Source organism: Macrotis lagotis, chromosome 1, assembly GCF_037893015.1.
Source record: "Macrotis lagotis isolate mMagLag1 chromosome 1, bilby.v1.9.chrom.fasta, whole genome shotgun sequence".
Classification (NCBI taxonomy): Eukaryota; Metazoa; Chordata; class Mammalia; order Peramelemorphia; family Peramelidae; genus Macrotis; species Macrotis lagotis.
Genome location: NC_133658.1, coordinates 563,831,502 through 563,857,807, shown reverse-complemented (window position 1 = coordinate 563,857,807; position 26,306 = coordinate 563,831,502). Strand labels below are relative to the sequence as shown.

At 34.7% G+C, this 26,306-nt stretch overlaps 1 protein-coding gene across 3 annotated transcripts in view; it reads left to right on the top strand.

Annotated features, from left to right (window-relative positions):
* CD200R1 (CD200 receptor 1) overlaps positions 1-26,306 on the top strand; it is a 43,045-nt gene that overhangs the window by 8,285 nt on the left and 8,454 nt on the right. The window contains exons 2-4 of one of the 3 annotated variants that reach the window (XM_074214517.1): positions 17,627-17,701; positions 19,231-19,422; positions 19,528-19,770. In XM_074214517.1, coding sequence (XP_074070618.1) covers positions 17,627-17,701; positions 19,231-19,422; positions 19,528-19,770 — 510 coding nt within the window. Of the gene's footprint in view, positions 1-17,626; positions 17,702-19,104; positions 19,423-19,527; positions 19,771-26,306 lie in introns of all 3 variants that reach the window. The other 2 variants (XM_074214514.1, XM_074214515.1) reach the window with 2 other exon arrangements.

The following is a 26,306-nucleotide window of genomic DNA, read 5'->3' as shown; positions in this document are numbered from 1 at the left end:
AATTAACACACATTTACAGTTTGTCTGACCCTAGTAAGGGTTAGAGTTGATAGTAATGAAACTGAGAATTTTGTCTTTGGGGTGCCACTAGCTATGCCAGAAAGGATTCAGATTCATAACTAACTGGGGTTTTACTGGTCCCAGGTAGCAATTAACTGAGCTACATTTTTACTCTTGGATCAAATACAATTTGTTTATGCTACAATTTATACTAACAGCCTGAATTTCACAACCCCCCCCAAAAGCAACAAAAGTTGCTTTTTTTCAATATAGATTAAGAAATGGATACATGCAAATAACATATTGTTATTTCTTTCAACCTCATTTTTTTTCAAACTTTTTATTTTCTAAAACCTAGTCACCAGAGTCCTCATTTGCTGATATCACTAATGCTGTAGGTTCACACATTGCTCAAGCAAGGAATCCTTTGAAACATTCTATTCCATACATTTTGCCAAGATCTGGGCCCAGATTTAAGTGCAGGTCCTAGTTTTATTTTCTTTTTTTGAAGGATCTGTCATTTATTTGGGGGCATATACCTTCACTCATGTATAATACAATCACTCCATACCTCTGGTATAGTTGATATCCATCTTTGTCTTTTGTTTTCTACTCTTTGATTATTATTTTTTTAAAGTCATGTTTCCTTAATGGTTAGTCCATTTATCCAACATACAAAAAGACTAGCTTGGGTCTACTATATATCTTGAGATTTTAAGAGTTTCAGGGGAAAAAATTTTAAAAGTTTTAAATTGATAGGTTTTATCAAATGATATTGTTATACCTACCTTCCATTAAAACACAATATTTGAATAACTAGTGACACATTTCTGAGTTTTTGATCCAATCATCCTTGTGGCCTATCAGAAAGAAACAAACATATATAATTGTGTCTGAGAACAGTCTAGTTCTAATGGCTTATTTAATTTTCCTCCATTGCAGCTGTCACCTGATCAAATGATACTTTAATAAACCTGAATTAATGGGATAAAAAAAGAATAGAAATAAAAATAATTTACCAAATTCTCACACTTAACAGCCCCTAGGTGAGATGAATTGTTTTTATATATCTTTTGAATTACTTTGTAAATCCTTAACCTTTTCTAACACTTTCTCTTTTCCCTAGGCATAATTCTTTCTGCTACCTTTGACAAATTCTATTTAGAAATAATTGTTGTGTGACTTAAAATAGGAAACTGTATACTTTGTAGTTAAGCTTCCTTCCTTTTTAGAAATAAGCACTTAGAACTAAAACATTCAGTAAATGAAGACTTGGCCACAAGATGTGCTGATGAAAATGGTTAGTTTTCAAGTTTCCTTCATTTGAGAAACTTCTCTGTATCCTGTCTCTAAAAGTATAAGCATTTATTTATATTATTTTTCTCCTGTAATAATTTAAAAGTTATTTTTAACTGCTGCACAAAGGTCATCTATGATGGAGCAAAATAAATAAATAAATTTTAAAATCCTTGGGGTGGGGCTTAAATAGTAGAGATAGTGGTTGGATTTTTTTGAACTGATTTAAATAACACTATTCATTGGCTCAATGGTTTGAATTACCTTTTTATCTTCATTATCTGACCATTTATTTTCTTAAAATCACAGGCTTAAAGTAGGATTTTATGTTCAAATTCTCAACTGGGAATTCCCTTCTAAAATAACATTCTACTTTATAATATTCTAAGATTTTTGTCCATCCTTTGTACACCTTAAAAATTGAGAAGTTAAAATCTTGTTTACCTTTTTTTAAATTTTAAAAATTTTTTAGGTTTTTGTAAGGCAAACAGGGTTAAGTGGCTTGCCCAAGGCCATACAGCTAGGTAATTATTAAGTATCTGAGACCGGATTTCAACCCAGGGCTAGTGCTTTATCCACTACACCACCTAGCTGCCCCAACTCTTTTTTTTTTAATCAAGTGACTAAGTGACTTGTTCAAGCCTATTAGAAAACAAGTTAAAGAAAACCTTGAATGTGAAGTTTAGTAGCAAAGCTGGGACTAAAATTTAGACCTTCTGTTTTTTTTTATCCACAGCTCTTTCTGCCCTAATTCATTGCCTTTTTGCAAAAATTAATTATAGACCGCAAGCATTGGAGAAAATTTCTTTCAGTGGTTATCAAACTTTTACAATCTGTGTATTACTTCAGCAAGGAAAAAGACCACCATGAACCATTCATCCACCCCAAACATTTGTTTACTAGTGGTATCTCAGCAGACTTATTGAGAATGGATTTATTTTTAATGAAGGACAACAATCCTCCTCATCTTCCTGCACTCTCAAGCAATTCAGTAACATTGGTTTCTTTGTTGTTTCTTTTTTTTTAGGTTGGTTTTTTTTTTTTTGCAAGGCAATGGGGTTAAGTGGCTTGCCCAAGGTCACACAGCTAGGTAATTATTAAGTGTCTGAGATCAGATTTGAACTCAGGTACTCCAGACTCCAGGGCCAGTGCTCTATCCACTGTACCACCTAGCCTCCCCTCTTTGTTGTTTCTTGAACAAAATGCCACATCTCCTGTTTCCTGGTCATTTTTATTGGCTGTCCCCCATGTCTGGAATTCTCTCTCTCTCTCTCTCTCTCTCTCTCTCTCTCCTCTTCCTCCTTTTTTCTTTAGGTTCCTTCAAGCTAAAATCTTACTTTCTACAGGAAGCCTTTCCCACTCTAATTTTATTCTAGTTCCTTCCCTCTGTTGATTACTTTCAACTTATCCTATATATAGCTTGTCTATCTGTAGTTATTTTCAGGTTCTTTCCCCATTACATTGTGAGTTCCTTGCAGGCAGGGACTGTATTTTGACTTTTTTTGTATCCCCTGCTCATAGCAGTATGTGGTATATAATAGGCAAAGTTAGTTAATTATGTGGTGCATTTGTGTGTTTGTGTGTGTGTGTGTGTGTGTGTGTGTGATTATCTTTTCTCTAGGATCACTGTTGTTTTTAATTATTCAGAATTCAGCTCCCTTTAGTTATCTTTTCATTTACTTTGTTGTAGTCATTGGGTACTCAATTCTTCTGGTTCTATTTACTTTTTACTGAATTAGTTCATACAAATCCTACCACGAATCTTTGAATTTATAATATTTATCATTTTCTATTTTATGATATTTGATTACATTCAATTTTATATGACATGTAAGTGTATTAACACTTGTTTGATTCATATTCCATAGATATTTAGGAATTTTCCAATTGATAGACACTCATCTTTTTTCTTTTTCTTTTCTTTTGTTATCACAAGGTATACTGCTATGAGTATTTTGGTATATAGGAGAAGTTTGTTTCTGACTTTGATCTCCAATGAAGGCACACAAAGAAATCTGAGCCTAAAATGCTGGATCACTTTTCTTGAGTGATTTCAAATTATTATCTTGATAAATAGATTAATTTACACTTACCAACAGTGTATTAGTTTGTCTTGCTTTTCATAGCACCTTTAAACAGTAATGGTTTCCATTTTTTGAGTCATTTTTTGCAACATTGCGGAGAGTGAGGTAAAACCTCAATAGTATTGAAATTTGCATTTCTTTTTATTAGTGATTTGCATCATGTATATCAAATAACTGTAGATAGCCTCTACTCTTCTGGAAAATGGTTTGTTCACATTTTTCAATAGGCCTTCGGGGCAATTTTAAGGCTGATATTTCAAATACTCAAATGCCAGGAAGTTTAGAGTACAGTTTCCCTAGCCACTGCCTTGAGTCAGAGTACATATTTGCACTGAAAAATTGTAAGAATGTCCAGAAAATATGTCACTGGTACATTGTACCAAAAGTAAGTTTGCTTTAGCATAGAATTTGAATTTCCTGTATTTTTTGAGGCCTATTAACATGTCAACCAAAATGTACTGGTAATTTGAGATAACATCTCAAAGCTTAGAGATCTCAGAAAAAAGTACTATACCGATCTGTGGCATCATTAGGCTTTGTGTAATGATTTGAAAGTTTCATATAATACCATTCATAACAATTGCATCCATGTATGTTGGTAGGCATTATTTTTCACTTAAAAATGAAGACACTATAATACATAGACTTATTTCATGTATGATGAACAGAATTAAGGTCTTTCCCTTCTTTTTCTACATGCATTAATCCTTTATCACTACATTTCAAATTCTTCTAAATATTAAACATCACTAAATGTGAAATTTTTGTTTAAAAGAATCTGTTTTTGTAGAACGGTTATCTATTTGGGAAAAATAAAGAGAAATTCAGTTAGGTCATATAGCAGATAGAGTGCTAAGCCCAAAGTTAGGATGGCTTCTTCATGAGTTCAGTTCTGACTTCAGATACTTACTGGTTGTATGAACTTGGAAAAGTTACTTATCTTTATTTGCCTAAGTTTGTTCATCTGTAAAATGAGCTGAAGAAGGAACTGGCAAACCACTCCAATATTTTTGTCAATAAAACACCAAATGGGATCTTGAAGAGTCAAACATGACTGAAACAGCTGAACAATTACAAAAGGAGGAGTAATAATTGGAAAAACCGATGAAAAAACCGAACAGTAATCAATAATCTATGACCCTGACTCATGAATTTGAAAATGTCTTGATGAAGATTGAAAAATTGTATTCACCCATTCATATATTTATTTTTAATGAAGACAAAAATAAATAAATCAATAAACACATATTAAGTACCTACCATGTGTCACACATTGGCTAAATGCTGTGGACATAAAAAGAAGAAAAAGATAGTCCCTAGCCCCAAGGTGATCACAATCTAGAAATTGTCAAAATTTATCTGAATGATTTAGAATCCATTTAATGTTTTTGTACCTGTTTTTCTGGGTCAAAAATAAATATTTAAAATAAAGAGGAGGGAATCATGCCTAATTCAATATTCTATGGTAACCAGAACATGGGAAAGTGATGCTTAGCTATTCCAGTAGATGCTTGACTCCCCATTAATATGGATGCCCATGTTCTGCTATTATGAGTAGGTGAATGCTGCCTTTAATTCTTAAATGTTAGTGTGGTAAACTCTCAGAAAGCAGGTGAAGTGTCTTGATCCAGTAAGTAAACTTAAAGACATAGTTCCTTGAATAATACGACATGCAAAAGAAAAGAGCATACAAAGGAAGCTGACCTCTGAATAAATAAAAAAAACCATTAATAGTACCAGAGAACAGAAATCCATGTATTTTACATCTATGGATGTAACTACAATCTATACAATAATCCTATGAAAGGAGAAGTCTCTTCAGGGTCAATGTCAGGGTATTTCTGGGAATTATTCACTGAAATTGCTTCACCTGGGGACCCAGAAATTAAGCTTATGCTATTTATATAAATCTAATGAATTATTTTTAACCCCAGACAATAAACAATAATAAATAATTAAAAGGGATAGGAATATGTAACATTTATTTCCTGATCAAATCCCTAACAGAATTATAAAGTTCTTGATACCTCTAAAAATCACTGGATTCAGTCCTCTGCCTTTCAAAAGATAAAATATTGTTATCTCCATTTTATGAATGAGGCAATTGAAACCCAAAGAAGTTAAGCAGTTTTTCCAAATCCACATAGTTGGCAGCATCAATTCTTATGCATCATACTTGGCATCAAATTACAAAGAAGTATTTATAACAATATCTTGCAAATTAGCAAATTAAAATTAAAATGCTAATCATGATTATTATCTTTTCTTGTCTAGAAAGAATAAAAAGAATGGATAGCCAAATAATTTTTACTAAATTTTTACAGAGAATAAAAAGATGGCAGATGTAATGAAACTTAATTCAATATTTAAAAGCATTTTAAATTGTAAACATAAAGATTAAAGACCTTGCTTCAAGTTTTCTTTTCTCCCAAGTGAAAAAAGAAATTTAATAAAACATTTTGAATACTTAATACTATTATGTTATTCTGGTTTTTTAAAATTCAATTCAATTGGAAACAAAATAGTTGTCCAACACTTAAGAAATATCTGGAAAAACTGTGGTCTAAAAGAATATTATTGAAACATAAGAAATGACAAATATGGGGAATTTAGAGATGGTAGAATTTATCTGAGGTGTAGTAGATTAAATTAAACAGAACCCAAAGTTCCTATAATGACTGCAATAATGTAAAGGAAAAGTTCTGAAAAGGAAATGATCTCTAAAAGGAAATGATCTCTGAGTAACTTAAAAAAAAGTCACTAGTCATCCCAGAGAATAGAAAATGTCTATCTCCCTTCTTTTATCAAGGAGGAAGGGGACTCCCAGAATTGAATGTTGTATAATATAACCTCAGATGTGGTCACTGTGTTGAGTATTTTCTTTTCTTTTGTTTTGTTTTTCTTAATTCTTTTTCTATGTTTTAAGAAAGAATTCAGTCTTGTGTAGGGAAGTCATACACACACACACACACACACACACACATATATATCTGTCCTGTTACAATAAAAAGTTTTTTAAAAAAGGCAATTCAGAATTTATAGAAAGGGAAAACAATAGGTTGACAAGTTTAAAGACAGAGGAGACATTAGAGGTTATTTAGTTCAATCAGCTTATTTTACAAATGAAGAAACTGAAAACTGAAAGCCAGAAGGGATGTGACTTATCCACTATAACAGAGGTAGCTAGTAAACTTTAGCCTAGAACCCAGGTCCTTTAATCAAAGGTTTTTCTACTAAATCACAAATTCTGAAGTATGAGACCACTGAACCAAGGAGCACTAAGAATAGATGTTCAAGCTTAGACCTTACTAGAAATGTAATTTATACTAAAATATACTAAGGTTATTTGAGGATGGACTTTGGGAGATCACAAGCAGGAGAAAAATAGAGACTCAATATTAGAAAAAAACAGCAACCTGATATTAGTAATACAGCATACAAAATTATGTGACACAGTGACTAGAGAGCCCAACCTGAGTTTAAATTCAGTTTTAGACTCTTACTATTTATGTGATCCTGTGAAAGTCACTTAATCCTGTTTGCCTCAGTTTCTTCATCTGTAAAATGAATTGGAAGAAAAAAAGTCAATCATTTTATATCTTTGCCAAGAAAACACCAAATTTGATCAACAAAGAATTGGACATGACTAAAATGACTGAACAGTAACAATACACAAAATTGGTGCTTATGAAGTTTGTTTCTTTTGAAATTTGTATATTTCATAGATTATAAGCAGAAAGTGATGATAATTTGAATTATTTTATAAAAATGGATGAACTCATATAAAAAGTAAGTCTAATTGCTCTCCTGCAACAATTTAATGAGATACCTATTATGCATCTCTGGTAGCAAGTAACTATTGTACATGACAGAGCATTTAAGATGCTTTTTTAAAATGTCACTCTAGGACTCAGCCTGAGGTTTTAACTTCCTTTAAGTGATGTAGATGTCAGGAAAGCAATAATAGTAACCATCATGGTAATTGAACCAAAAGAGGAGGCATCTTGAGATTATACCATAGCAATGCAATTTTATTGCTGGCAATTGGCAAATAATTGGATATAATGAACCTTATCAGAATACCACAATAAAGTGTAGAACAACTCAGTTTGATTAGAAAAGATGTGGCACTTTGACCATTGATGGAGGATAAGAAGGAGGGTAATGGTGAGATTTGGGTAGTGATAGTGATACCAATAAAAAGAACATCATTGAAACATCTGATTATCTTTTATCCTGTTTTATTGAAGAAGACATGGTGATGCCATGACAAACATGAGAATTGGATTTTAGTGGAGAGGGGCTGTGCTAAGTCAGCAGGCTCACTTTCTCCTCCAGAGTCATCTGGATCTAGTGGCCAGATAAGGATCAGAATGACTGGAGAAGGCCAGGGATGTGAGACAATAAGGGTTAAGTAACTTGCCTAAGGTCACACAGTAGTTATTGTTAATTGACTAAGATTGGATTCAAACTCCCAACCTCCTAAGTCCAGAGTCAGTGCTCTATCCACTGCAACTGCTGCCCTAGGTGAAACCTCTAAAAATACAGAAGACAGCAGAAGGAATGGTCTCAGACAAGTAGGATAGAGTTGGAAGTTTGTCCTAAATTTAAGTTTATATTTAAAAATGTCAAGTTATACATAGTAGAGATTAATGATCACATGTGATCTTTTCATTATGTATGGAAATGTTCATATTCTGATAATCAGCAAGTTCATCATCATCCATTTTAAAAAGACAATCATGTCCAAGTGTACTTGGGCAAAATGAAACCTAAGAAAGTTTCATAACCTATGGGTACCAGAAAGAATCTGTATTAGAGGAGAGTTTTCAAAGGAAGAATTGTAATTTCTCATATACTATGCTACTTTCTTCAGATAAAAACATTTTAGGAAAGAGTCAAAACCATTATTAAATTATTAAAATTAAAAGAAAAAGAAAGCATATTAGAAACTTATATTTGGATAATTTCCTATTATAAGTCAAGTAATCATAGACCTAAAAGAGGATTTAGAGAATATGTATGTAGCATCTGGCACACTTCCACTTTATACAATTCCCTTAGGATAGATGTTGTGGTTCAGTTTTTTTTAGTAGTACCTGACTCTCCTGGACCCCCTTTGGAGTTTTCTTGGCAAGGACACTAGAGTAGTTTTCCATTTCCTTCTCCAGCTCATTTTACAGATGAGGAAATGGAGGTAAACAAGGTTAAGTCACATGCTCAGGCAATACACTGGTAAGTGTCTGAGGCTAAATTTGAACTCAGGAAGATGAGTTTTCCTGACATTAGACTCAACACTTTATCCACCCTCACCACCCCAGTATATACCTGAGACTTAAGGTACACTGTGCATCTGCATCCCCTCAAAACTATAGATCAAAAGTCTCCACTGATGTGGTTTATTTTTTCCTCTAGTAGGCTAAAGGACACAAATAGTTCCAAGTAAAGCCATTTAATGAAATAGTATACTAAGAAAAGTCATAATAGAATGTTCTCCCACAATCTAAGGCCCCCTCTTCCATAAATACAGAGACCTTGGCTCCCCAGGACCACATATCCTGCCATTGTCCAGGTATACTTGTAGAATCTCTTCCTAAAACACAGTTTGGCAGCTCCTTATTCAACCATCTCACGCAACTAATCAAAACCAGGCAGATTAAATTTCCAGACTAGGCTTAAATCTTTGCTTTTCTTGTCCAAAATTTGGGGACAAGGAGAGGGATTCTGGGCAGTCAAAATTCTCATCTTAATTCATAATAGCCTAGGTGATCTCCCTTTTAGTACTCCCTATAAAACTCTCTCCATAAGCATCTTGGAATGAATCAGAAACAGTAAGGGTGATTATCATAAGTAGAAACCTCAGGAAATAGCTTGGTCTAGCTCCTACCTACTCTTTCCAGAAAAGAGAAAAAAATAGTAAGTAATAAAGCACTAGTCACATAATGTTAACCCAGAATAATCCATTATGTAATTTTAATTAGCACCAGTTACTGGACTGGGGACTGGTATTGAGAAAATGTTGAAAGTGTGGTTTTTCTGGAGCTTTCTGGTTGGTAATGATAAGTAAGATAACACAGCTTTTATTGTATTTAGCAGGATTAACCAGTGACTCAAGGAAGTGATGTGCTATTTCTGATAACGTTTTTTCCATGATGTGAAGCACCCCAATTGTGGAAGTCTCTGCAACAACAGGTTTTGCAGAGTCATGCCTGTTCAAGGTCTATATTGTGGGCAGCATGCTTTCATCTAGGCAAACAATAATGAAAATTTTGGAAAGGAAAATTTTAGTGCTTAAAGTGAGTAACAGGTTTCAATAGTACTAAAATAAGAAAGTGATTATACCTCTTATTATGACTTTGTCCTAGATAAAGAAACTATATATGTTTTTGAAATGTAGTTTTCAGTGTTGTGGTTTTGTTTTTTAAAATCCTATTTGTGAGGGTCTAATATTTCTGATATGGACTTTTAAATGCATGGGTTTTTATGTAATTTTCAAAGCATTGATTAGGAGAAAATTCTAGAGAATTAATGACATTATTAATATACCAATTAATAACATATAGACAAAAATATTGATGTATAAAATATAATAAAACATATAATATATTGATGGCAAATTGTTAGAAAAAATGGATCATACAATTAGACCTTGAAAGGATCCAAGTCCATCTTATTCAATCTCCTCATTTATTTATCTATTTATTTATTAGTTTTTCCAAGGCAATGGGGCTAAATGATTTACCCAATGTCATACAACTAGTTAGTAGTAAGTGTCTGCACTTGAATCCAACACCTCCTGACTCCAGGACCAATACTCTAGCCACTAAATCCTCTTAATTTCTTCAATTTACAGGAATTAAAGTCTAGAGAATTAAGTGATTTGCCCAAAGTCTCACTGTGAGTAATAGAACTAAAAATCAAACATCATTCTCTGACTCCAAGTTCAGTGTTTTTCCACTGTGCCACAACAGCTTCCATGATTATATGGCTAAAAGAATGGTTAAGTTTAAGCTAAAAAGGAATTCACAAGTTAGAGTGGAAAGAAAACTAGACTAGGAGTTCAGACTTATTTTTTTGTTCTAGGTCTGAACTTAAAGCTATGTAACTTGGGACAAGTCATTTAATGTCTCTGGGATACTTTTGCATCTGCAGAGAGTTAGATTATATTATTTAAAGATTTCTTTCAGCTCCAGAATTCTTTGATTCTTTTTTTTGGTTTTTGTTTTTGCAAGGCAATGGGGTTAAGTGACTTGCCCACATTCTTTGATTCTAAGTAAAGCACAAAGAAAACAATGTTATACAATATTTAAAGGAGCAAAGAAAGATGTTGACCAATAGAGAAATAGAATTTCTTCACAATTTTGGAAATTAATAATTCTAGCTCTTCCTAATATTTTCCTATAGATTTAGGAGGATTAACCCACAGGGTTAACCCCAGAATCAATGGTAGCAGCCTCCCTTCGGGGTACTCATCTAACACAAATTTAGAGGTTAGTAGTATAGGGTACATATGTATGAACATTTGACAAATACAATTCCTAACTCCAGAAAGTCCTTCCCCCCCGCTTTCCTTATCCAGTCCCTTCTGGGACTCAGCTCTTGATTGCCAGGATCAATCTTCCCTTGAGTCCTTAGCTGACTTTCTTCATTATCCCCCCTAGAAGCAATAGAGTATCTGAAGTCATAGCCTTATCTCTGTACCTTCTGGATGTGGTGTCTCCTATTGGTCAGGAACTTCCAAAGTAACATGGTTGATGGTGAGGGAGTGAAATTCTCTCCTCACTCTCAGTTTGTGGGTTCTTCCACTACCTGTTCCTGTTTTGGAATTCCTTCCAATTTTGAAGGGCTTAGCTGATTAAATTAAACCTTTAGGAGCATGGCTAGTTTGTTTTCACAACCATTTGTGTTTTTCCTTTTTCCTCAGAGGGGCATTTTCAGTACATGAAAGTTCACTGGTGTTGCTGCCTTTTTACCAGTGTAACATCTCATTAACCCCTCGTGATGAAATTTTAACCTGGGGGTAGGAAGTGTTACATATTATTACTGGTATTATTCTGAAGAACACTATTTTAAAATCATGCTTTTTAATAAGTATTTGATATTTCTATTTTAGATATACAAAGTCATAGATTCAGAGAGATAATCTTGTTTAGCATTCCAATATAACAGATGAAAAAATTGAGATACATATAATTTTGGTGATTTGCCTGAGGTCATAACAGCTACCTTAATACTTTCAATTTTCCTCAGCTAGTCTGTAACTTTCTTTCTTTTTTTTTCTTTTTCTTATTTTTAGTTTTTGCAAGGCAATGGCTTAAGTGGCTTGCCCAAGGCCACACAGCTAGGTAATTATTAAGTGTCTGAGGCTGGATTTGAACTCAGGTATTTCTGACTCCAGGGCTGGTGCTCTGTCCATTGTGTCACCTAGCTGCCCCAAGTCTGTAACTTTCTTAATTGATCTTTTCCCCTTTTATTATAATGGCCATAGTGCAATAATGGGGTCTGAGGGTTTAAGAAGATTATTTTGAATGTGTTGCCATATTACTTTCTAGAAAGATTCTCTCAATGTGCAATTTTATCAGTTCGCTAGAGTGTATCTTTTCCCTAGTTAGTTAGTCAGTCAACAAACATTTATTAAGCATTTACTAAATATTGGTGACTGTGAGGGGATACAAAGAAAGGCAAAAGCAGTTTCTGCTCTCAAAGGGCTTTCTAATGGGTGAGATTACACATAAAATATATGAGGGAATATACAAGATACACAGGATAGATGAGAGGTTATCTTAGGGAGGATGACCTTTGCATGGAGGGCATGGGGAGGAACTTCAAATAAAAAGTAGAATATGAATGGAATCTTAAAGGAAATCAGGAAAACTAAGAGGAAAAGATGAGGGAAAAGAGAATTTAGGCATGAGGGACAGCCAGTGAAAAGGCACAGTCCTTTATTTTAGAAAGATCACTTTGGCAGATTAATGGAGGATGGATTAGAATAGGGAGAGCCTTGAGGGAGAGAGAAGCTTATTGCAGGGGCAGATAGGTAGCACAGTGATACAGCACTATCCTGAAGTCAGGACTCCAGATGCTTGATACTGTGTGAACCTTGGGCAAGTCACTTAACACAGTTGTCAGAAAAAATAGGCTATTGCAATAGTCAGGTAGGATGTGGTGAGGTCCTAAACTAGGATGGTGGATATGTGAGCAGAAGAGACTCATACTAGACATGTTGAAGATCGAAAAATGCCAAGATTCTTAATGGATTAGATGGGAGAGAAGAGTGATATTGGTGTAGCCTTTGTGGTTGGGAGGATGATGGTAGACTTGACAGTAAGAGGAAAGTTTGGAAGAAGGGAAAGTTTTTTTGGAAGAGATAAGTTCATGCAGTTTGAGATGCCTGAATGTTATTGCTGATTTGAGATTGTGGCTCAGGAAATACTAAGGATAGATATCTGCATTTAGATAATACAGAAACCATGGGAACTGATAAGTAATAGAACTAATCCAAGCTAAGTAACAGAGAGTGAAAAGAGAGGAGGGCCAGGATATACTCAGAATTAGTTGGTATGAGTGAATAAAGAACCAGCAAAGAAAACTAAGGGGGGAAGTCAGACAGATAGGAGACCCAGAAAAAGGTCATGACACATAAATCTAAAGAGGAAAGAGTATCTACAAGAAGAAGGTGATCCACAGGAAAGATGAGGATTGGGAATAAGCTATTAGATTTGTTAATAGGTAATTATTGGTAACTTTGGAAAGAGTAGATTCAGTTAAATAATGAGGTAAGAAACAAGACTTTAGAAAAGAACAAATAGAGACATACACTGTGTGTGTATCTCAAGGAGTTTTGCTACTAAAGAATGGAGAGATAAAGGTCAACAGCTAACAGGGATGGTAGAATCAAGGGAAGGTTTTTGTTTTTTAAATAAACATATCAGAGTGTTTGTAAATAGAATGGAAGAGCAAATGCACAGGGAGAGGTTGAAAATAAGATGGAGATTGGGAATGACCACAATCTGTTGAAAGAAGACTGGAGGGATGGGAACAAGGGCACATGTCTAGGGTTTGCTTTGGCAAGGAGAAGGGTCACCTTTACATCTGAGAGCAGAATGAAGGAAAAAATAGTGGGAGAGGATATTTGAATGTGAGCTTGAAGAGTAGCAGAGGAAAGGGAGCATTGATGATAGCCTCAGTTTTTGGGGAAGTATGGATCAAAGTACTTTACTGAGGCTATGGGAGAGAGCTTTCGTATTCTTTCATCAGTACATTCATTTAATAAGTCAGATGGAGTATCCAGCAACATTTGTAGAAAAAAAAGAAAATGAAACAGTTGAGTCAGCATTTTTTTGTAGGCAATCTATTCTCATCAAAGATTAAAATGGAATCATCACTTTTATAGTCTTTTATATAAAGAATATCATTTGAGAATTTGTTGAGGAAAAATAGAAAATTTACTTACCCAAATAACTTTGTGCTGAAGGTAACAGTTTTAGACGTATTTATGGATTAATTTCTTAGATTCTTAAATTACAAAAGAATGAAATATTATATATGATATTGCAATAAAAATTATTGAGAAGAAATCACCTTTTGTTGATTGATACCTGGAATTATGCCTCCTCAACTTTACTGTTTTTGGAACTTCAAATGTAACTTTCTTTTAAAGGTCTCTGTCAATAATCAATGCATTTATTTTTGTTGTATATCTTTATATCTATTATTTACAGAGGGCAGCTAGATGGCAAGTTGGATAGAATATTGGGTGAGTCAAAAAGATTGATCTTCCTGAGTTCAAATCTGGTCTTGGGTACTTACTAGCTGTATGACCCTAGGCAAATAATTTAACTGACTCAATTTCCTCATTTGTAGGATGAGCTGCAGAAAGGAATGGCAAACTACTTCAGTATCTTTGTGAAGAAAATCCTCAGTGGGTTCATAAAGAGTCAGACAACTGAAGGATCAAACAATAACAAAAATCTTCCATATTTTTATCTTTCCTGTTTTCATCTGTGAATGTATTTTTATGAAGTAAAATATGAGTTTCCTGAGGCAAGGAATCTTGTTTTTATATCTATATCCTTAGCACCAAGCGCAGAACTTGTAGAAGCTTTATTGGTTGATTCATATGCCTACTTTCATAAAGTTTTCAGGAAACTGGTCTGTATAAAATCCAGGGCATATCTGTAGAAGGAACAGACAGATTGTTTACAGATTGTTTGCTGCAAAAGATACCATCTTCATATAGTCACCTGAGAGGAATAGGCAATGTAAGATCCATTGGTATCTTTTTGTTGATTATTTTAAAAAACAAAAACAAAATACCCAACCAAAAATAAAGATTTGACTTGGTAGAGCAAAATGCATCTTTTTCTATTTCAATTCTATTTCCATTTGGGTCAATTAATTTTATTTCAGATGAAGGATCATTTAAAAATATTTTCAGTTCTCAGTTCTCTCTTTCTTTCTACTCCTACTCCCTTTCACTGAGTAGGCAAGAAATATAATACCCAATATACATATGAAGTCATGAAGAAATATATTTCCACATTAATCATGCTGTAAAGGAAAAGACCAAGGAAAATAAAGTGAAATAAAATATTTCAATTTGCATTTAGAGTTAATCAATTCTCTCTCTGGAGGTAGATAGAATTTTTCATCAGTAGTTCTTTGAAATTGTTGTAAATTATTGTATCGTTCTGAGAGCTAAGTTTTTTTCACAGTTGATTATTGTTACAATATTGTTGTACAGTAGCAATCCATGCATTCATATACCAGAATTTCATCAAACACTCTACAACAGAGGACCACCCACTTCCTAGTTTTTTACACTGACAATGGCCAAATGCAATTTAATCTAGTCCATATTCTTCCTTCAATTTTGGGTTCATTTGCACAGTATGTCAAAGTTTTGGACAATAGGTACCTTTCAATTTGATTTTTCCATGTGAAATGTTAAGCTATGTGTATTTATGAATCTAATTTCATCATACAACTTTCATTTGGAAATGTAACCACTGAGATAACTTTATTCAATAACTTTCTGATTATACATCATTGCACTATTGGTAGCATTGCAAATTGATTCCATCTCTTTTGGAAAGCAATATGGCATTATCCAAAAAGGAACAAACTACAAAAATGTTCATAACTTTTATTCTAGTGATCCCACGACTAGGACTATATCCTTATATTCCAGACTTATGGACAAGAAATAAAGAGATCTATTTTTTATAAAAAAATATTAGCAGCAAAACAATAACAGACATAATCCATGTGTTTAATGATAAGGGAATATTTGAACAAATTGTGAGAAATACAAATATGGAAAATCAAAACGATATGAAGTTTATATTAAATAGTGTAGATTGCATAATAGTAACTGACATTTGTCATCCAGTTTCTCCATGTGTACAATGATGTGATTGACCTATGTGGCCTGTGAGATTCCTTCCATCTCTAGATATAGGATTCTAAAACTTTCACATTTTCAGTATTTTTTCTTACAGGTTCTTGGATGCTATGCTTGTTCTTTATTTTCCAGTCATAAAAAATGTAATCATCTTGATAATATACTTTAAATTTAAAGACTAGCTATTGAATATATATGGAAAATATTCATTAATATTAAATTTTTCTCCTACCAGGACCGCAGGGCAGCTAGGTGGTTCAGTGAATAGAGCACTGACCCTGCAGTCAGGAAGTCCAGAGTTTAAAACTGGTCTCAGGCACTTTCTAGTTGTGTGACCCTGGGCAAGTCACATAATCCTATTGGCCTTAGTTTCCTCATTTGTAAAATGAGCTAGGGAAGGAAGTGATAACTAGTATCTTTATCAAGGAAATCCCAAGGGGGTCACAAAGAGTTTGCCATAACTGAAATAATTGAACAAATATCAGAACATTGAGTCCCCTAGGTAAAAAAGTGGTATTTATTCATTCAAAATATATTTCACAAATATAATAAAATATTATTCAATAATTTAATATTCACCTACTCTATGTAAGTCACTATTCTAGAAATTAGGGATAGAAAGACAAAATGATAAATTTTTTCTGACTTGAAGGAACTGAATTCTGCTAAAATAATAGAAAGGCTTCTGTAAGAGAAACATAAATAAGTCAACAAATTAAACAAAATTAGTTGATTTCTGAGGGTCTTTCTGGGTCCAACATTATACAGTAGCATTTTATAGTTTTATGAAATTAATATTAGCTATTTTTGGGGAGAGGTCTTCTATACTCAGAGAAACTATTATAAAACATTGACACTTGTCATTAAGAGTCATTTGTCTCAGGTCTACTAAACTTTTTTTACGACTTTAGTAATTATTTGATTAATTACAAAGTCTCCCAAAAAAGAGAAATTCTGGGTTTTAGCATTATCAATTGGGATAGCTAAGTGGCACCATGGATCGAGCACCACATCTGGATTTAGGAAGACTTATCTTTTTGAGTTCAAATCTTGCCTCAGTCACTTACTAGCTGTATAACCCTGGGCAAGTCATTGAATCCTATTTACTCCAGTAAAATGAACTGGAGAAGGAAATGGCAAACCATTTTAATATCTTTTGCCAAGAAAACCCCAAATGGGATTACAAAGAATCAAACACAACTGAACAATATTAACACCATCACCACTGTTTATATACCCATTCACTAAGGTGGAAGAAATAACCTAGTTGTATTCATCAAGCTAGATTAATGGTTAGCAAGTTCATGTCACAAAAGCAGCTAGATACACAGCAGTGGACTTGGAGCCTGAAAGATTACAAAAAAATTCAAATTCCTCCTGAGACACTTATTTGGTCACTACAGTTTTTTTTTTTTAGTTTTTTTTGCAAGGCAAATGGGGTTAAGTGGCTTGCCCAAGGCCAAACAGCTAGGTAATTATTAAGTGTCTGAGAACGGATTTGAACCCAGGTATTCCTGACTCCAAGGCCAGTGCTTTATCCACTATAGTTTTTTAAAAAAATTTTTTTCAAGGCCATGGGGTTAAATGACATCTATCCACTGCACCACCTAGCTGCCCCCATCACTGAAATTTTGAATAAATTTGTTGAAATGTAATGAATTCAAAAGCAAAAAAGAGCAGTTGAGGGAACATTTTATGGACTCGAGATGTTTGTTAGACCTGTATCTCATGTTTCTGTTACCTCACTGGCAACTATGTTCCAAAATTAGTCTGAAGATGATGAAAATAAAAAATTTTTGTTTCATTCAAAGAAGACATATTAATGTGTATTTCCCCACTTTAGGATATAAAAGCACACGAACAGCAACTCAAGTTCCATCACATAACACATCAACTGGATCCCAATGCAGCATCAGTGGTAATATTCTTTCCTCACTAGTTATGGTTATGAGGTACACACAAGGGGGGTGCAGGTGTCCACCACTTCAAGGCAATTGTCCCTTCTTTTCTCAAGGAGTCCACTTGCTGCTGCTCTCTTAGGTACAGTGTTTCTGCTAGAGAATGGGTCACTCAGGTTGTCTTCCTATATCTATTCCCCTTCATACCTCAACTCTCAGCTAGCCAGGCTACTTTTCCTTGAGGCTGCTTCCTGCCTCTCTCTTTTTCATGACTGCATCTACTGGATATGGTGTCCCCTACTGGGCAGTTAGACCTGATGCAAGATTCCATGGTTTGGAAGATTGGTTTGGGAGGGGAATGTCCCACTCCTTCAGTTCCTTCTTCTTCCCTTTCCTCCTCTCTCACTGTCCTGGCATGGCTAATCTTCATCTAAGTCAGGCTGCCTGCCTATGATTTTTAATTTTCATGAATGAAAAAAATAAAATAATCATTTGCATGGAATACCTGTGAGATTTTTAAATTCCATCACTAATAAATAATCTTGTTGATGTTCATTTTCTTTGGTGTTTTTAATTAGTATTGCTATTGGAATTTATTGCACAGAATTATCAATTGATCTGTGGGAGTGCTTTGTGTGTTTGATGCAGACTAGTCAGTAAACTTTTATACTCTTGTGTTGTTGCTTTCTTGTTTTGTGTTTTCTTTCACACTTCATGCCTTCATCTCTCATATTGATGACAAGTGTTCCCCTACTTTTTAAGAAGTTAAAAGTACCATGACTTTTTGTTGCACTTGCTAAACCTAACAAAGGTAAGACTAAAATTAACTATTAGTGTACTATATTTTTTATTTTTTTTTAGGTTTTTTTGCAAGGCAAATGGTGTTAAGTGGCTTGCTCAAGGCCACACAGCTTGGTAATTATTAAGTGTCTGAGTCCAGATTTGAACCCAGGTACTCCTGACTCCAAGGCCTGTGCTTTATCCACTATGGCACCTAGCCGCCCCTACTAAATTTTTTATTCTAGGTGTCGCCCTCTAATAATTATTTTATTTTAATGTGGCCCTAGGATACCTAAGGTTGGACAACCCTAAACTGGCTAATGACCAGCTGACTTTCTTACTCTGTTAGGGAGCACTCCTTTAGAAGGAAGGTTAGCAGTACCTGGAAATATCTTTGTATTTCCTTGGATATCTTAAGACTTCATTTCAATGTGTATAAAAGGCTAGGAAGAAAAAATCAATTGGTAGAGTCCCAAGAGTCCTTCCTCTTCCCAAACTCACTTTGGAAATTTTTTTTGAATGTTCATTCCATGAATGTGTAAGTTCACAGAGCTGGATGTTAAGTAGGTTCAGCCTCAGTTGGGATGCTGTGGGAGGCGCTGCTCCAGAAAAGTCTTTATGATTCTCTTGTTTTTATGTCCAGTTACCAACTCATCGTCTGTACTTGTGAATACCAAGACTGTCTTACGCTGTTATGATCACTTAATAAAGAATATTGTAATGATATCATGGGAAATATCCCTCAGAGCCAAAACTCCCTGTATCCTAGCTTACAGAGCAGACACGCATGAAATCAATGGAAGAAACTGCTCTGTTGAAGGAAAAACCTGGGAATATAGACTTGATTACAACCACAATCTTCAAATAGACCCAGTGACCATTGATCACGATGGACATTACTGCTGTGTTTATGTAACGCCTGTTGGGAATTTCCAATCTTTCTATCACCTCAATGTGTTAGGTAAGGAACAGCTTCTGTTGAGCTACCAGATCCAGGATTGGGAAAAAGGTGACTTGCTCAAAAATACAACACATCTTTTTAACTCTCTATCTTCATCTCCTATAGTGCCTCCTCTAGTCATCCTGTCTGAGATGGGGAATGGGACTGTCATGTGCAAGGCTATTGCTGGGAAGCCGGCTGCCCAGATCTCCTGGGACCCAGAGGGAGACTGTGTCACTGAGAATGAATCTCATGTTAACAGGACAGTGACTGTGAAAAGCACGTGTACCTGGAATGCTTTCAATAAGTCTAGTGTCACCTGCATTGTTTCCCATTTGACTGGGAATAAGAGCCTGTCCATAGACCATAGTAAGTAGCATTTCTCTCTTATACTGTGTTTGATTCACTATTCACTCTTCCAGAGAAGTAATATCATAAAAGAAAACTGGTGTTTTAAGAGGTATAATGATTTTTTTTACATTTAAAACTCTCTCAAAATGACTAAATAGAAAACGATGCATATATATATATATATATATTTAAGAATGAATCTTTTCTTCTTTTTTCATTCCTCTGCAAATGATGATTAGTTTTATCTCCTGTCCATCCTCCTTTTGTAACTTAAAAGGAATTCATTTAATCAATGTGAGAGAAAAATATTTGCTTGGTTTGACTACGGAAATATTAAATTGAAAATTGAAGGGGACATGTAGAACTGTCTTCTTAAAACTACTAGACCAGATACCATAGAGAACAGCAGGAATAACCCAAGGAGAATCATGAAGGGTATACTGAATAATGCACAAGAGATGAAAACCAGGAGAATGAATTAAAACAGCATTTATATCTTCATGTCAATGTCTTGGATAATATAATCAATAGACACCTCAGTAAAGTGGGTAACAATGAACTTATTTTATCACTAAGATGTCATGACCTGTAACTCATGAAAGATTTAGACCAATAGAAGGTTCTATATATTTAAATTATGTATATATATATAATATATAATATAGTCTATATATTTTAAAATTTTCTTTTAAAAATAAATATGTATCAAACATGAAATAAACATGTATTAAATGTCTACTATATACCAGACAGTATACTAGGAACTTGAGACATAAGAACAAGTTAGTCATCCTCAAAGAGTTTATATTTTAATAGAAGAATCAACATGTACATATATCAGTATATTAAAAAAACTGTGTACAAAAAATATTAGAGAATTCCTGTGCAAAGGCATCAAAAGGGGAGATGAAGCCTCATGGATGAGGAGCAACAGCAAATAGCTAAGTATAGTTGGACTATGAGTGTAGGGAGGGGGTGTGTATATATATGAAAGTTAGATAAAATGGGGCTAAATTGTGAAAACTTTTAAAGGAGCTTACAAATGTAAAGAATTGTTAGATTTTATTGGAAAAGTTAATGTGGCCAGATCTTTGCTTTTGGAAAATTATTTTGTCAGTTATGTGGAGGATCAATTGAAGTAGGTAGAGACTTGAGTGAGATGACTTGGGAGGACTATTTTGATAGTCCAGATAAGAGATTAAGATGGTCTGAACCAGGGTGTGAGTGGAAATAAGGACAAGAAATGTTGTAGATAAAATCAAGAAATATTGTAAATAGAATCAAATTTTAGCAAGAGATTGGCTATGTGGAGTGAATGAAAGTAAGGAGCTGAGGATAAGAGATCAGATGGAAGGCACAGAAAAATTGCATTCTCAAATGAGAAAATGTAAATCTGTATGGGAATTTGCAGACATAATTAGAAAAAGCATAGTGAAAAGCATTTGGTGAAGATCAACAAGGAGGAATAAGCAAAATCAGTATCATGGAAGGAGTATACTACAGACCATTTAGCCAGATACAGGAAATGGATGATCAATTTCTTTTTTAGATCAACATCAGAGACAATATAATATAGGAATGGGAGTCTTCCATCTCTGTAGACCTCTTCTGGAAGGTTTTTCCCCTGTAAAAGCAAATGAGCCACTATATACTTAAATTGTTCTGCTGACAAGTTTATCATTTAAAAGATAGAGAAAGTAACAAAGAAAGTAATTACCTGGTTCAACTCAATGTGGTAAAAGTATTTGATACTGTAGAAATGACAAAAACCATTTGGAGGGGGATTAAAGTCATTTTATAATGTGGGATATATTACATTTGAATTTGTAAGAGATAAAGAAATACATAATTTGAGGCATAGTATGGTGTGCTAGAAAGCAACTAAACTAAATGCCTAGAGATCCAGGTTTTAATCTTCTCTAAGACACTCACTAATTGCAAGTAATTTAGCCTTTAGAAGTTCAAATTTCCTCAAATTTGGATAGTAATACTTTCCTGGCCTGTCTCTTAGTATTGTTTTAAGGAACATCTTACAAGTCTTTACAATGCTATATAAATGTTAACCATTGTTATTATTTGTTTTCTATGAAAAAATATTTCAAAAATTTTAGAGAAAATGTAGTATCATGACCTCAGTCCCAGAAAGAAAATTAGCTCAAAAATAAGCTCAAATTATAGTGATATTGAAGAAAAGGTACCCAAGGAAAACAACATCTTGGAATGGATTGCTGATGGATAAATTTAGTGAAAAAAGCAGCATTTGTTAAAAAGATGGAAGAATCAGGCAAATGAAAATGAATATAAGAATGACCTTATGAGTGACTTATGACTTGTGAAAAATGACAATATGAATGGCTTTTTATAAAGCCAAGGAAGAGGCATTAAAGAACCAACAAGGAGAATATTATATTAGTTAATATTAACTCTTTTGCTTCTATTATATCTACCCAAGAAAATAATCTTCAAATAGAATAGGATATGAAAAACCTGGTGTATGAGGGGATTGAAACTCAAGAGAATTTGTGAGATCAGAAGAATCAGAATTTTCACCTAAATCTTAATGAGTTCCATTATTTGTTCTAGATGAATGATATGCTAGGATAGAGAGAGAACACAGACATCACAATCAATGATTTCTTGGAGGGATAGTGGAGGACTCAGTTGATGATACAGAACTGGAAGTGGGTAATGTTTGCTTTCCTTGTCATTTTCAAAAAAAAGTAGAAAGTGACTTCTTCAAACTGTAGGTTGTTGAGTTAAGCTTTGATTCCTGGAAAAAATTCTAGAAAGCATCATTAAAGGATAGTTTATGAGGAAATAGAAAGGGAAGTAGCTATTATTATAACTCAGCTTGGGCTCATTAAGAAATGAGAGCAGATAGACTTCATTTTCTTTAAAAAAAAAGTTTTTTTGGTGAGCCCTCACAGACTTTTATTGAGTGTCTTCCACCAGGAAGAATAATGAGAAATAATTCTCACTCATACCTAAAGTGTAAGGAGATGAGGAAAGAGAGGAAACTAGGTGGATGAAATCTCAGTTATTGGATGATACTGAAAAAGAACTAGGCTCCAGAACTAGTTATGTAAAAAAAAATGTTGGCAGGTGATGTTTTGCTGTTGTTCAATGTTCAGTCATGTCAGACTTTTTGTGACCCCATAAACCTTAGCATGCCATAATCACCATGGTGTTTTCTTGGCAATACTGGAGTGTTTTGCTATTTTACCTTTTCCAGTGGATCATCTTTTGTTAGAACTCTCTACTACAACCTATCTGTCTTGGTTAACTCTATATGGCATAACCCTTAGCTTCATTATACAAGCCGCTCTATCATGATAAGGCAGTGGTTCAGGACCAGAATCCCTTAGTTTCATTATACAAGCCCCTCTACCACAATAAGGCAGTGATCCAGGACCAGAATCCAGCATATTCTTTAGGGCAGGATAACCAGTAAAGAACACTTCCCCTCATCCCACCTCTGGTTTTTGAACATGGGATGCAAAATTATTTCAAAGAAGAGCAAGGACTAAACTCACACTCAGAAGGATAAGGGATGGTACATTTCCCTCTAAAGGATTTTTCCTAATCTCAAGATCAGGAGGGCATGATTAGAAGACATGAAGCCTTGGATAAGAAGAGATCAATGACTAGCAATATGGAGTCCTGTGATGTGTAACTTTGGATGGGGGGTGGGGATTGAGTTCAGAGAGGGCAATCCTACTGCTATTGCTCCTTCAGACTTCCAGGCCAGCCAGCATGGCCAGCTCAAACATTTCTCAGATTCCCATCTTGATTCTGGAAGATCATTCAAAGTAGTCATAGGCAGAGATCCTGTTGGCCATGTCCTGGTCCTCCTGTAACCTCATGGTTTTTTTTTTAGATTTTTTTTATAGTTTTTGCAAGGCAATAGGGTTAAGTGGCTTGCCCAAGGCCACACAGCTAGGTAATTATTAATTGTCTGAGGCTGGATTTGAACTCAGGTACTCCTGACTCCAGGACCAGTGCTCTATCCACTGTGCTACCTAGCTGCCCCTAACCTCATGGGTTTTGAAATCATCTCGGTCAACTCTCCCTGAGAATGCTCATCCTGTCTATCTTTTTTTATTCCTCATGAAGATGATGGACATATTGGGACAGAAGGACTTTGCTTCCACTTTTGAGGGAGGTTCTCAAGGTTGTTTGGGGTATCAATGGAGAAGCATATCAGGGTAAGAAAGTATGCTGTCTTCTGGACCAATCATGTCCCATAGGTCCTAGTTCACCTGCTTTATTCCCACTTCAGTGTCAGCAATGCAGTTTTCAAAGGGACTGAGACCTCAGAGAACTGGTTCTTACTGAAGACAATGAGGATTCAAGATTTTCCACAGGCACCATCCTTTACAGTTGCCAGCTTCTTCCAAATTGTAACCATGACTAGTTCTCAGACTACACTGTGCTGCAAAGTCACCATACTAGTGAGACTTGGAGCAAGACAGGCCTGAGTTAGAATCTGATCTCTGATACTTACTAGCTGAGTGACCAAAGCAAGTGACTTAATCCTGTTTGCCTCAGTTCTTCATTTATAAAATAAGCTAGAGAAGAAAATGGCGAACCATTCCAATATCTTTGTTAAGGAAACACCAGATGGAGTCATGAAGAGTCAAAACCCACTGAGCAACAACACTGAGATTATTATATTGTAGGTCAGAGGACTACTGTAAGCCTAATGTAAGTGGATTTTAGAAAATCATATTTTTTGTATATGATGGGAAGACAGGGATTGAATCATAGCACAGTTAAATAAAACCAATGAATTGTTTCAAAGTATGGTAATTAATAGAATGAGAACAAGGCAAGAGGTCTGCAGTAGAGTGATGAAAGATTCTGTCCTTGTTCTTATTCTGTTCAGTATTTATGACTTGGATGGAGACATATTTATTAGTTGCATAAATGTCACAAAACTAGTGGACATAATGAATACATTGAATGTTTAAACTGGGATCTAAAAAAGTTGGAATGGACACACACAGGCACATGTAGAAACAAAAGCAAATTATAAAAGTACAGGGGAGATGTATATAGACAGCAGTTCTTGTGAAAACACTTATAAGATTTAGCAGAATGAAAGTTCATTATTAGTCCAGACAGAGTTTCAAAGTTCACCATCATTCTTCCTAATTGAACTCCTTTTCCCAAGCACTACTAAACAAACCCATTAATTAGCATAAGACCAAAACTACAACTCTGAAGCAAGCCACTAGATGGCCTCCTTGGGGCTAAAAAAAGGTCAATCTCTTTTCTATATCTCTAGATGTAGGGTGACATAGGATATTAATCAATAGAATCACAGAATCTCAAAGAGAAAGAACATAAGCCCTCTAATAGAATCTCAACCCAGAGAAGAATCTCTCTCTACCATATCTGACAAGTGGAAGACCAGGTAGGGGTGTTGGGGGTGGACCTTATAGTAAGACCCTGTTAGCTTAGGTTAGATTTGGTAATAAAATCAGAATAGTCATAAGTCATCAAACAGTTAACAAAAGGTGGCTTCCTTTGCCCTAATATGGAAAGAATATGCCACAAGGATATAGAGGTATGTAGTTTCAATTCATGTGGCCCCTCTTTTGTCCTCATATGGCAACATATCCAGTTAGCAAAATTATGATATTATAAAAAGAGAGGTCCATTGCAGTATAATATAACATACCTGGATTTAAGAAGGGCCCTTGACAATAGGGCAGGGTAGAGTGACTTTCATGGTACTCACTGAGCAGGATGGGCTACCTCTTTGTGAGTGGAACTTTCTATGCTCTTAGTTGATGAGGGAGTGTGGAGGAGGTTTTGGAAGCCAGAAGGCTTTGCATCCTTTGAAATATGCTTCAGAATTCTAGGATACATGTTTGATCATTACCACATGTCCTTCCTTGTGACAAGACATGAAAAGCATTTACCTGATGAGTTGCTACCTGCTTTAGGCATTCTTTTTTTTTTCCATGCAGAGATCACCAGGAAACAGAACTATGCTATTCTTGTCTGCCAGGCTTTTACTATCATAGTTCCCAAGTACCAGAAGTGCTTCACGTAGAGGAATTATTCTCTTCAGTATTAATGATTTGGATGGAGACATATTTATTAGTTGCATAAATATCACAAAACTAGTGGATATAATGAATACATTGAATGTTTAAACTGGGATCCAAAAAAGTTGGAATGGACACACACAGGCACATGTAGAAACAAAAGGAACCTCAATTTTACTTGCTAGATGTGAACTAGATGCACCTTTCTCCTAGCACTGCCTTAATTACAATAATCTCATATTCTCTAATAGAAATTTACTCAAGGGAACACCCCAAGACCTCTGTAGATCTGAACCTGAAGCTCTCCAATGAAACCACCAATTTTCCAAGGATACCTACCTAAAAACATATCATGAATTTCACATACTGATATAAATTCCTTCAGTTTCTGTATGAAATACTAATTCTCTCTCCTCACACACCACTACTTGATGAGATATTAACTTTCTGCCCTCCACATATTTAAAATGTGCTCTATACTACATTAGGAACACCTAG